The 13,902-nt window shown below is 33.6% G+C and overlaps 2 protein-coding genes across 2 annotated transcripts; one reads left to right on the forward strand and one right to left on the reverse strand.

The window, feature by feature from the left end:
• The first annotated feature begins 1,688 nt into the window (after positions 1 to 1,688).
• LOC144569395 (uncharacterized) lies at positions 1,689 to 3,135 on the forward strand. Its single transcript, XM_078319725.1, has 3 exons — positions 1,689 to 1,920; positions 2,102 to 2,272; positions 2,809 to 3,135. The coding sequence occupies exons 1-3, from the start codon at positions 1,705 to 1,707 to the stop codon at positions 2,830 to 2,832; spliced, it is 411 nt and encodes a 136-aa protein (XP_078175851.1). The 5' UTR covers positions 1,689 to 1,704; the 3' UTR covers positions 2,833 to 3,135.
• Positions 3,136 to 5,408: 2,273 nt separating this feature from the next.
• On the reverse strand, positions 5,409 to 9,909 carry SOX (sulfite oxidase). The gene is made up of 12 exons (XM_078319343.1): positions 9,754 to 9,909; positions 9,211 to 9,326; positions 8,869 to 8,931; positions 8,561 to 8,597; positions 8,376 to 8,457; positions 8,028 to 8,146; positions 7,623 to 7,718; positions 7,167 to 7,277; positions 6,779 to 6,880; positions 6,637 to 6,684; positions 5,960 to 6,181; positions 5,409 to 5,776 (listed from the first exon to the last, which is right to left on the reverse strand). The coding sequence occupies exons 1-12, from the start codon at positions 9,826 to 9,828 to the stop codon at positions 5,660 to 5,662; spliced, it is 1,188 nt and encodes a 395-aa protein (XP_078175469.1). The 5' UTR covers positions 9,829 to 9,909; the 3' UTR covers positions 5,409 to 5,659.
• Between the last annotated feature and the right edge of the window lie 3,993 nt (positions 9,910 to 13,902).

Below are 13,902 nucleotides of genomic sequence, written 5' to 3' on the forward strand. Positions count from 1 at the left end.
GAATTGTTGTTAGGAGCGGAGACGATGGCGGGGATGAAGGACATGGAGACATGAATTATACTAGCAACAATATTGTGGTGTTAAATTCATTGAGTTTCAGAGGAGAAAGTGATCAAGTTCCAAGGGATTTGCTGAGTACACTAAGGATGGTTGCTGGACCTACCGGAACATCGTCAGTGCAAAGTACCCACGACAATCGCCATGTCAGGTCCAGATCCTTTGAGATAATCCGCAACGAAAGACGGATTGTTCACCACACACATTTTTGTGAATAATCATGTGTTCTTTTTTTTTTCTTTGCAATGAGTTTACACAAGTTTGAGAATTTTTTTATTTGATACATAAATTTTGAGTTGTATATCTAAGAAAGACATGCATTTGTGACTTTGTAATTGCCCCAAACTTTTACATTAAGAGCAATTACAATTGCAATTTAGCAAGTTTATTAAATTAGCATTATTTTTTAAAGTAACACATCATTACCATTGTTTATTTTATTTTATTTTAAATGTCAATTCCAATGCTGAAGAGGTAATTGCAAAGATAAAATATTATATTAAAATATTCAATGCGTCATAAATTAAAATTATAATGCATTGCAAGAAAGACAATCGTTTGAAAGTATATGAAAAAATTGCTAAAATTGTTAATGTGATAGTAAAATATATTATTTTATACAATTACAAAAAAAGATGCTCTTAGTTAAGAATTGAGGTTTTCACATCCCGGTGGAATGCCTTAAAATAAATTAATCAATATCATCCTCACCATTTGTTATATATTTTCATATTTTTTTAGGATCTTTTCATAAATCTGCTGTTCATCTAGTCAAACGGTCCAATGACATGATAGATGCAAAGTCTAAAGAAATATTGGCAGCTGCATCGGTCTCTAGATTTATTTAAATATTTTCTGAAGTAGTATGCAAAGTCTAAAGAAACTTTGTTAAAATAGAAAGTAAAATATGCATGACTTAGAAGAAGCCAATAAAAGCTGATTCATGAAAAACAATAAAAAGAATACAGAAAATAACAGTCAAAACTATTGTATAAATTAAAACAGCGGTACCAAAAACCATTTTTCCCAGGCTAGCATTCGCTGTTAACATTGAAATAGCCTCTGGACCAGCATTAATTTCTTTAACTTACAAGGGTGCTTTTGGCATTTTCTACATATATTACAAGTGGAGGATTAATTTCTTGTTTTCTTCAAATTTATTTGAGATATTGTGCATTATTCACATTATGACATTTTACAGTTTAATTAGGGTTTCTACTTTCTACCTGAAAATATGCAATCTGAACATTTAGCTTTGAATGTAATTTATTGACATTGTCTTAACAGAAATATTTTAATAGCTTTGAATGTAATTTATTGACATTATCTTAACATAGAATTCCTTTTTTTACACACAAAAAAAAAAGTCGAATTATATACATTTGAAAAGTTAACTATTTACGAATTAAAAAATTATAAATCTTACACATGAACAAAATTTCTGATTGTTACTTATTCTTTTATAATAATCATGCAAAAAGATTTTTCCAATCTTAGAAATGTACATATCCCACATACGAAGAAACAAATAAAGGCCTTTGGGCTTTGGGATTTGGGATTTGGGCTTTGGGCTTTGGGCCAGGGCTAGTCAAGAAATTGGAGTACATCCTTCAGGAATTCTCCGAGGCCGAGCGCGTTGGAGAGGCAATGGCCATGGAGTCTCCGAGTTCAAGAGGTAGGATTAGGAAACAACAACTATGGGGGCACAAACACCTTCCGCTCTTGGTCGGGGCGAGTTCCAAGGACTCGGTAGAGTACATCCTCCAGGCATTGTGGCGCACTCGCAATACTGGTCTCGACTCCGCCGACCGCTCCACTTTTCGCGACATCCTCCGCCTCCCCTCCGACTCCGACCTCGACCCTGTACTTCACCTCTCTCTCTCTCACACACACACACACACACACATTGAGTGCTTTTTTACCAGTTCAGATTGGTATCTTGCTTATAGCTCCTTCTCCTGTGTATGCAATGCGCTTGTGTGCGTTTGCACTGAACTTTCTGATTATTGCTCTGACATTGATTCTTTGGAAATTTTTAATGCAGCTGCTAGCATGCCTAAGAATGCTGATAAGAAGTTGTGTATATGGAAACACACCAAAGGAAGAAATTCAAAAGCTGTTTCCACCAGATGTGTCACCTGAACTACAAAAGCTTCTCACTTTACTCCTCCAGAAATTCCAGTCTGAGTGGAAAGATGATGTGCTAAAAGATCAGGTACTATATGCTGAACATGGATCTAATAGGAAAATGTTCATTGATTGAATGGACCAAACATCTCGCCTAGGCATTTCTGTGTCAGTAACCTTTATTTTGGGCATGTATACTAATTATAACTGAACAGGCCTTGTACAGAAGTCAATTTTTTGTATTGTAGTTTACTGTTTTAGAGGTGTTACAAGCTTTACCATTTCTTCTGGGATGTTACAACAAATAATATTTCAATGACGAGATTTTTTAATTTCATACAATTTTTCATTTAATGTATTTAGAAAAGAGCCTAGAACCCTAAACTGTTTTATTTTTAAAAATTGATTTATATAGCTTCAGGCTGGTACTAAGTACTGGGAGAAACTGGGGGCAGTTTTGTGAATTCAAAAGGAGATCAAGTGTCAAATAATGTAACTGATTTGCAACTGAATATATTCAGTACTAGTTTTTTTCTTAATTATCTATAAACTTGTTCTTGGGACTGTGGGTGTGTCTGTGTGTTAGTGTGCATGTATTTTATAAATATTTGTTCAATCTTTCAGGAAAAAACCAGCAAGTCTTCATAAAGAGCATTTGGACAGGTAGGATAGGAATCTGATGTCAGTGCTGCTGGGGTTGCATTTTTCTAGAAGTAACATTTTAGATCAATTTCTCTCTAGCTTGGTAGACTTAATTACTAATGTAATATGACCTTGTATATATCAAACCAGATGGATGGACTTGTGCATGCATTTGTATGTCTTTTCTACCAACTGATACAAATCTAAACTTAGCCCCTAGCTTGATCTTCTGAAGCTTCGTCCCATTTGTTAACAATAAAAAGTTTATAATATATGGCCACTACGGTGGAATGGATTCATCATTTGAAATTGAGGTTTATGCTCTTGATTGACAGCAATTAGTAAGAGGTGCAATCGGGGGAGGACAGGTTGGGTCAGGTGTTGTCGGGTCTAGGTTTGGGTTTTTTTTAGATTTGGGTGTTTTGGGTTTGGAATATCTCGATCTGTGGGTATTTTGGGGTCGAGAAGTATCTGGTCTTAATGTTGTTCAGGTTTCTGATTGGATGGGATCCGGATTGAACAGTCAAGATGACATGTCAGATGAGTCAGGTTTGGATTTTGGTCTACTTTGGTTTGGATCTGTTCCTAACGCATGTCAGCTGAGCTCTATGAGGTTTTGGGTTGCTGGTTGATCACTTTCGGGTCATGTAAGCTTTTTTTTTTTTTTTTTGGAGGGGGCGGGGTGGGGAATGCGTTTCCTCTGCATTAACTCAAAAAAGAATATTTTGAGTTGAATCTCAACCGTTTGATTTTAAACGGAACCAATCTAGTTCATGCTTACGATATAGGAACTCTTTAATATTAGTATGGATTTAGTTTGCACGAATCTCAAAACATATCAGATGGTCAAGATTCATTAACTCGAAAGATTCCCTTTTGAGTTAATGCAGAGGATACGAATTCGGGAATTTTTTTTATAAACCATAAATAAATAAATGAATTTTACGGAACCAAGATGATTGTTTTTTTTTGAAAAACCATAAGTACCGAACGGACCGTTCGGTCTCAATCAATTTTTTTTTTTATAAAACAAAATTTTTTTGTATTAAAATATTAGAAATGTTGAATATATTTTTTTGAAAATAGATGAAATACAATATAATTTGATTTATTAGGAAGACTGCAACAAATAACCCGGATCAATATTTTTCATGTTGGATTTTTCACTGCTATAAGAAAAATTAATATATTTCTTTATGTGTTATTGGGAAAAAAATAAAAATGCTTAGATTCTGAGTTATTGATTCCGGTTCAAAAGTCACTTCTAGGTAATCTAGAAAATATTGTGATCCTTTTAAGACATTTAATTTATAAAAAGTTGTATCTATTTTGATATTTTTTTTTGAATAATAATTATTAAATAACTTAAAGTTTTTGTTTTTTTTCAAAAATAGATACAACTTTTCATAAATTAAATGTACTAGAAGGATCACAATATTTTCTGGATTACCTAGAAGTGACTTTTGAACCGGGATCAATAACTCAGAATTTAAGCATTTTTATTTTTTTCCAATAACACATAAATAAATATATTAATTTTTCTTACAGCCGCAAAAAACCCAACCTGAAAAATATTGATCCGGATTATTTGTTGCAGTCTTTCTAATAAATCAAATTATATTGTATTTCATCTATTTTCAAAGAAATATATTCAACATTTCTAATATTTTAATTAAAAAAATTTAAAAAATTTCTGTTTTATAAAAAAAAAAAATTTGATTGAGACCGAACGGTCCGTTCGGTACTTATGGTTTTTCCGAAAAAAAAAAAATCATGTTGGTTCCGTAAAATTCATTTATGATTTATAAAAAAAAATTCCGAATTCGGGGGGGGGGGGGGGGGGGGTGTGTGTGTGTGTGTGTTTGCACCTGACGACGTGACAATATTTATTTGAAAGAAAATAAACACTGTCAAAGGTGATTTATGACTTCTAAAATTAAATTAATAAACTGTGGGAATACAAATATTTAAATTTAATCCCGAAGTTAATATCACTAGTCCTTTTTATGAAGTTATGAATGTAATTGTTAAATTAGACTCTTATGGCAAAAACAAATTGAAAAAAAAAAAAAACTTAACTGCTACAGTATTGTCATTGTTGTTGTTGTGTGTGAGCGGATTTACTCAAAACATAAATTATCTTTTGCTTATCCAATTGTGTATACTTTCATGTGTCAGAATATAAAGATATGTTACTATGGGTCATAGTGACAAGATACCCGAATTATACCCGTTTAATTCTTTTTTGGGGTGATGCCGAACCGAACACCGAATTATTCGGTTGACTGAACTTTGACCGAATTAAACCCGAATAATTCCCAAATTTTACGAACTTTTCCTGAATTTTACGAATTATTCACGAATTTTTCCAAGAACAATTATTTTTTTGCTCCCTTGCATGACTGAGATTTCTGATCCGGATAATTCCGAATCATTCCCGAATTATATCCGAATTATACCCGAATCACGAATTTTTGATCTCGCCGAACCAAACCCGAATAATTCATTTGTCACTATGCTATGGGTTAGTAAACATGAACAAACGAAGAAGGCTTTATTAAAATTCCACACCTCATGTACTGGCAGTACTGTACTCAAAACAATACTGGACTTTCTACGAGCACTGAAATGGCGAGAAAAATAAAATAACAGAGAAACACTACTGAGATTGCCATAGCGCTACCACACTAAATATGTAGCTTATTATTTGTCCAAATCAGTTCCTGAGGAGTCTGTAAATAACAGAGAAACACTACTGAGATTGCCATAGCGCTACCACACTAAATATGTAGCTTATTATTTGTCCAAATCAGTTCCTGAGGAGTCTGTCTGCTCAGAGCTTAGCAGCAGTGCTCCTAACATAGACATGATGCCATGAATTGTTGAGAATACCTCTCAGATTCCATATTGACATCACATTCTCTGGTTGCACATTTGCACTCGAATCAACCTATCCATTTGAAACAAATATCGAGTTACAGATTATAAAACATTGTTAAACAATTAGTCCAAATAAATCTGATTTACAATATGCCCAAAAGTCTCTTCTAAGCATATCACAAGTAATAAGTTTTGTCAATTCAACCAGTGAAATGTAAAAAAAAAAATCCAATAAAAGAATATTGGTGCATACCGCCTTGACAACAATGTCAGCATTTTCTGATTCTAGGCTGACAACAGCCTCGAAGAGTACCCATCCCCACTTGTCACAGCTGCTATCATCATCAGACACGTATGGCACGCCATTCTTCTGGTAGCGGTTCGCCTCAAACCAAGTCTTTCCTCCATCTATGGATACGTCAACCCTCTCTATGCCCCTGCCCCCACCAGATACAGCATAACCCGCAATCCTAATCTGCATCCATGCATCTATATTAGCATACTAGTTGGTTCAAAGAGACATGCCTAACCGATATGAAATTCAGCAAGATTCCTAATTTGGTCAAGGTATTATATCACTACTTTCCTCTGAAACTTATTGTCAGCATCAGTTTATTTAGTGCATTACAATATTTTTATTGCTTAATGTTACTGATTACTTTGAGGTTAAAAACTTTTCCCTATTAAGATACTACTAAAAAACCATCTGCATAACTGATTTCCCTCATTCAAAAGAGTGACCCTGAAAATAGAACAAAAAACAAATAATGACACTACCGAAGGCCAAGATTTTGAGTTCCAACCCACAAGGAAAGCTTACTTGTTGCTTTATTCAGGTCAGGCAGGTGTCATATATTTTCAATAAGTATGATGTTGATGCTTGTTTATATAACTTGGAAAGCTGAATTGAAATTTAACATCTGAACGAACCTTTCCTTGTTTAACTATATCCACATCTTGTAAGGAGCAGATTGCACTCTGTTAACAATTGTTGGGGGGACAAAAAAAACAATTCATTACATTCTCAAAACAATAGTAGTGATGGTACATCTCGTGTTTCATACACACAAACCTGAACAGGGAAGTCCATCTGAGGCTCTCGGGTTGACCAGTCAATGTTGTCCCAGTTGACCCATGGTGGGAACATCTTGTAATCCTTCTGCATGAAGAATCCCTGATTGAGAGAGAGAGAGAGAGATTAAAAGAACTGCCAAAAATCAAGCATTGAGATCTTGGTTTGTGTCTAACATAACAAAGTCCAAATAAAACTCAAGAAAGATTCATCTCATACCGGATAGGTAGTGGTCCACAAACCTATTTCCAAACAAAAAGGCCTAAGGTTTGTACGAGGACAGTATTGGTCGAAATCTTGCACAGGCCGCTATCTTGTACTGTCCCAGGTCCAAAAGAATTGTGGTGCTCCCACAAACACTGGCTATAATAGTCATTTTGATTCATACCTGGCTTTTTTGTTCAATTATGGTGATTCTATCAAGCCATTTAACAGATCTTGCACCAATTACACCCGGTACCACCACCCGCAATGGATACCCATGGTCACGGTTAAGTATCTGAAATAACATATACAAAAACTAACATGGTAAATAAAACTTAAAATGAGTAACTCAGGTGCAACTAATTGGAAGAAAAGGAAAAAGAAATCGTAATTAGATGAGAAAGTACCGTAAGTCAAGAAAATGCAAAATCATACCCCTGTTGTTGGTTGGATTGACACAAAAAGCAAGTTCCCTTTGTAATTTCTTATTAAGAAAGATTTATGTTTACATTTTTCTTAATTTTTTTTTTTCAATTATTCCCATAAAAACCCACCGGACCAAAATAACATTAAGCACAAACTATACAAGTTTGCTTTTCCCCAGTGACATGTTTTATTCACAAGTTCCATGATAATTTACCTCTCCATTCATTTCATATGCAAGCAAAACATCAGCCTCTGGACTAGTAGCTTGTGACAGTGGAATTGATGCTTTGTAAGGCCCACCATTCTCCTCCTAAAATGGAACAACAAATAATAGCAACTCACAGTAGGAATTGATATGGTCTTCATAGGGACAAACTACAAAGGGATGTTTCTCTCCAGGGCTCCAGGCCCTTCAAAGTCTCAAACTGATGGTAATAATGATATAATGAGTATAATAGCACTGGAAATGAGAAGTGTTGGTAATGCATCTCACTGGCTTTTTTAAACAGAAAAATCCCATATTTGTTCCTTCACTTCCCTTTAAATTATAATTTTCATAACAATGAACAGGTGTAGTTAGGAAGAACAGAAGTATATCAAAGTTAATTAATAAACTAACTTTGCACTTGTCAATGCTGATAAACTCAACATGCTTCCCTCCTGATGATGTCACTGATGTCGACTTTGAGACACCTACCAATTCTAACACATCAGACAGTTTTGCCCCTCCCCATATAGCTACAAGAAAAACGAAGATATACAAATTATAAGAAACTATCAAACTATTATAAACAATACTTTACCAGTTGAACATGATAGACTTGTGATATTTTGCGGTTGTTTTTTCTAGTGGTGGACATGATCCTCATTATTTTTAAAGGGCTTTGTAGAGCTGTTCAAGGTTTTGCAGCAATACAACACCAAAAAAGAAAGATGACTCATATTTGAAGAGAAAAAAAGGATTTACCATTTCCTATGGCAGAGATATCCCAGCCAACACCTCGTACCTTCAATTGCTGACTCATAGCCGTTCTTCTATTACCTGCACACTGCATGCAATAATAATTTAATTTGCGTCCGTTGTGAATTATACTTCAAAGTACACAAAAGGAATTCCAAGAGAAAAAAAAATAACAATAAAATGAAGCTTACCTGTAGAGTAGCAGTGACATTGTACTTGGGAAGAAGCCTACAAGGTATAATTAATACTTAATAACTTTTGGTTAGGTTGTAAGCAACTCATATCTTAACTTTCTCGAAAGAAGAAACACTACCTAGTTATTCAAGTTCAGGTAAATTAGGTGGATGTGCACCCCCATTAAAGACATAGAAACAAACTTGCAGTAACTAGAACAAAGACCCTTTCAAATCAATGGACTCAACAAGGCTACAGATACATAAAAGGAATTCTTTTGAGGTTTTACATGAAAAATGAATTATAATGTTATTAATTTATTTACCTGATTTGAGCCAAAGAAAGTTCTATAGGCCTCTCCACTAGACCATCTATAGCCAGACTGTACCTGTTTACAATAAACAAAATAATAATAAGACACTAAAAAGGTCCTCTGCAAACATATGCTAGCACGGTATTAGAAGCATGTATCAAACTACTCCAATGACAGTATCGATATCTCATTAGCTAGATAAGTGAAGCACTACCTTTTTTCTTCTGATTTTTGTTAGGTCCAGTCTAGTTAAGGCTTCAAAGTCAGAATCTTAACCAAATCACACCCCTCCACAAAAACACAAAATAATAAAAATAAAAAAGTTGGCGGAGACTTGGAGAATAAAGTGCAAACCTGCCATTGTCTTCAAGTATAGGAATTGGACCATGGTTTCTCTTATAAAAATAGTCCACAGGGGTGATATATGAAACGATCAAATCCTGACGAGTCGGCTCTGCATTGAATGGTTCCTACATTAAAATTTTTAAAGGATGCAAACTTCATATTAGTGAATATGTTGGAACCCCTAGTAGTATTACTTAACAAACAGTATTACTAGCAGCTAAAAGAAAGTAGAAAGCATAATATGGAAAGTGGTATTGTTCGTGTGTTGTAAAAGATACGATTTACAATTAGATTGAATTTATCCTTGCAAATTGAAGAATTTAGACCACGAATTGAGATTTACATAAATCAGACTGTCACCTCTGCCACTCCTCTCCTAATCCCAATTACTGAAATTAACCTAAAAGATCCCTCCGTTTTTCCAAATTTACGCAGTGAAATTTGTGCGGAAAATGACACAGGTTCAAATCACAAGTATAATTCAAAAGAGAAGAAGGATTGAATTCGAAACAAAAACTTATGTAAGATCGCCAAATCGACCTAGGCTCTAACCTTTGCATTGATCTTAAGAGATGGATGACGCGGTGGCTCGCGAGAGTAATCCGACGGTGCGATCAACCCTGGCATGTCCTCTCTCTGTCTATCTCTCTGCTTCCCCGACGAGATATAATATAAAGCTTGTGTTAGTGGCTGGTGAGACGGGACAAGTATCCTCTTAAGTATTGCACAGTGGGTTCACAACTTTTTACTCACAGGCTAGCCGGATCAACTCCAATCCGATGTTGGTGTCTATGGAAGATGTAGGGATCTTTTCAAGATTCGTGCCAGGTTAAACGAACGGTCCGGATCAATTATTTGGGAACCCATTTTTACAGCGTGAGATTATGTGCGTACAGAGTTTTGAATTATTTATGGACCAAAATGCCCCTACATCGAAGGCAGGAATCGAACTGAGCAGAAAAAAAAGGGAAGGGATCGAGCTGAGCAAGAGTCTTTTCGTCCATCAAAAATTCAAACGCTGTATGCATCAAAATTTTTAGTCTGTACAAATGGTTACCAATTATTTCTAACTGATTCTCATTGAGACGGGGAGAGACGAGTCCGTGTTACAATTTCAATAAATGAACGGTTCAAATTAATTCCATCCATATCCAACTCAATCCGGTCCCTATTACGACTGTAGAGGTTCTGCTTTGAGATTTGTGCCATGCTAAAAGAATGGTCCGGATTTTCTGCTTGCTCAGGTATCTGAGGTGGTACGGATTCGGGAGAGACTTCCCAATTAATCGGCCCAGACATTCTTTCCTGGTCAATAATATGACCCTTACTCGGCTCGAAAATATAGTTCTATGTAAGAATCTATAAATAAAATAAGAAAGATGGTTAAAATGTCTAGTATTTTTTGTATTACATTTTTTATTTTTCTTTTAAAATTTAAATAATTTATTTGAATTGATCAATATGATCTCTATATTTTAATATATGCATGGAAATCAAATTTTATATTTTAAAAAAATATTATTATTTAAGATAGGTATAAAATATTTTTTTTGGATGGTCAAGAAACAAGCAACATATGATTATGCTAAATATTTGGTTAAATCCGGTGATACTCTGGTTTGAAATATGTCTAACTTTGATTAAGCAAGTGAAATATTTTGATTAACATGAGACTTCTTATTTTATTGATTATTGGTAGATAGCCATCGGCATAAATTAGAAATTATATATTTTTTATATTTTATAAATTTTATAAGTGCCAATATATTTTAATTCCTTCGTAAAATAATATTACATTATAGCAATGGTTTAAATAGCGATTATGACGGTATAGCGGGACGGTTAAAAAAAATAAGCGATTGCACTAAGTAGCTAGTTATATATCACTCATAGCGTCACAGCTTTAGAGTCCAAAAAAGCTATAGCGCAGCTATAGCTAGCTATTTAGAACACTGCATTATAGTAACTTATTTAGCTCCCTAATTATAATTTTTTGCTTTTGTCACTTTTGCCACCTTAATATATATAAAATAGAATAGGGATTACTTTGACAATGATTATTTTAATAATAAATTTTCAAAAGTTAAAATAAATATAAAAATTAGAAAGTAAATTCATAGTTATATTGTTTTTTTTGAGAAAAAATAAGAGTCCTGCTCTCATTTCATTGATAATTATAAGATGTTACAAGGGTTTTGTAACAACTAACAAGTAAAGAAAATACAATGTAACTCATGATGATGAGATAGTTATGTTGTTGGATGTATAGATTGTCTAACAATCAAATTTCATGAAATTTAATTATTATTTGATGATTGATCAAGTACTGTTAATTTTGAATACACACGCATAGATGATGTTTTCTGGGCAGGCGACAAGCCACACATATTGGGATGGGGATGCGATAAGAACTCCATTTTTCCAAACAATTCGTTACTTATTCATATCCTAAATTTTCTAAAAATATCTAATTATGAAAATCTAAATGATTATAATATAATTCATTTATAGAGGAGATAACCATAAAACCATTCAACTAATGTCTTTTTATAATTATATTTTTGTTGGGTATTATCAACCCCATCTTGCAGAGTATTATAAGCAAGTCTATACAAAAATAATAAGTTAAGCAATATTTTGTAACTGATTTGCCTTTCTTGAAGGTAGAGTGAGAAAAATGGCATGGCGGAGCTGGTTCTGTCACGGAACGGCATGGAACGGCACAGCATGGAACGTCACAGTATGTGTATCAGTTACGTGTCGTGACTCGCGTGTCCTGTGCCGTGACCATTCGCGTGCCGTGATCATCTTTTGACACTTTGGCACGTGACGTGAAAAATCTAGTCACGGTACGGTACATAGTCATGTGTAAACTAACTTAACTTATGATTAAATGGTCACGCAAGTCACGTGAGGCATGTTTGGTCACGGCGTGACTCACGTGGTATGACCATTTGCGTGCCGTGATTATCCCTTGATATTTTAGTCACGACACAGTATGGCACGTGAAAAATTAACATGATCACAGCACGGAATAGTACGAGATTAAAGTTACATCGTGTTAAACATAACACATCACGACACAACACGGCACTTTTTTTTTGAATCATTTGTACATCAAATTTTTGCAAGTTTAGTTTACATCATATTTAATTATTTAATTTAATGTTGTTCCCTTATTAGTAGCAACAGTTTATATATTATTTGAGAAAATTGTCTCTTTTGCAAACCAGTGAACTACTGCTAGTGTGAACCGGATCTTTCTATGCAAATTGACTCCCAAATAAATTGCACCCTAGTCTGCACAAATGTTCTTAATTGGAGACTTCACTTAAAAACAATAAAAAACAAGGATTCTAGAAAGATTGAGATCGGTGATTTACACTCATGATAATACAAATGATTCTTAAAGCGCACACAGGTTAACAAAGCAAAGACAAAGGATAATACAAATGGTTATCTTAATTTGTTTCTATTTCATTGTAATTATGTCTAAATTAAATGTACGATTTTTTTTAATTTTAACAATATTACAAGAAAAAGGAGGACAAGATCACAAAACATATTTCATAAATCCTTCAAACTTATGTATTAGTTTTATAATAAGGAAATCAGGTTTAAACAAGAGTTCTAAATAGCGCGCTATAGTGTTTTCAAACTTTGAACGCTACGTTATGGGATAAAAGTGCGTTATTTTAGTTACGACCGCTATAACAGTAATAGCGGTCCACTATCTGTGCTACGCACTATAGCGCACGCTATGTTACATAGGCTTTTATATAAATGTCCAAATTGAAAATTAATTTTAAAGATCAATTTTTTAAGGTCCAGAATGATTTTTCTTTTAAATAGAAAAAAATAGATAGTTTATTTCATTATGCCTTTGTTTTTTGTTTTTTTAATAGAAGAAAAATATATAATTTATGCCATGATGCTTAGGTTATTTTTGAATAGAAAAATATAGATAGTTTATGATATTATTAGAGATATTTTGAATAGCAATTTGAACTTTGTACTAGTTCAATATGAATATTCTAATTCCTTAATCAATTTTGTGTTACTTATTACTCTATGAAATTTAGATAATGTTAATAATTAGTAGAAATATAAAATATAATTTTTAAACAAAAACCATTATATAAGATAGCTTTTGATATAGCTACGCTATTCATAATAGCTTTTTTTTAGCCTTTCCGTTATGACACGATAATTGCTATTTAAAACCTTGGTTTAAACTGAAACATATCTCAAGTCAAAACCTTGGTATGATTATCTAGTGTTGTCTGCGGAGTCCCCAACCTTACATTTATTTTCTTCCTTCCCTGTTACTGGGGGTGCACCTGAATTGGACGTCACAGACTCACAATATTTATTCTAAAGAAAATAAACACTATCAATGGTGATTTATGACTTCTAATATTAAATTTAATAAACTGTGGGGATAAAAATATTTAAATTTAATCCCGAAGTTAATATCACTAGTCCTTTGTTATGAAGTTTTGAATATAATTGTTAAATTAGATTCAATGGCATAAACAAATTGGAAAAAAAAAAACTTAATTAACTGCTATAATATTGTTGTTGTTATGTGTGAGACTCAAAACATAAATTCTCTTTTTCTTCAGGCGAAAGGATTTTTATCCAATTGTGTGTATACTTTCATGTGTCAGAATATAAAGAGATGAACAAACGAAGGGTTAG

Source organism: Carex rostrata, chromosome 18 (genome assembly GCF_964058835.1).
Source record: "Carex rostrata chromosome 18, lpCarRost1.2, whole genome shotgun sequence".
Classification (NCBI taxonomy): domain Eukaryota; kingdom Viridiplantae; phylum Streptophyta; class Magnoliopsida; order Poales; family Cyperaceae; genus Carex; species Carex rostrata.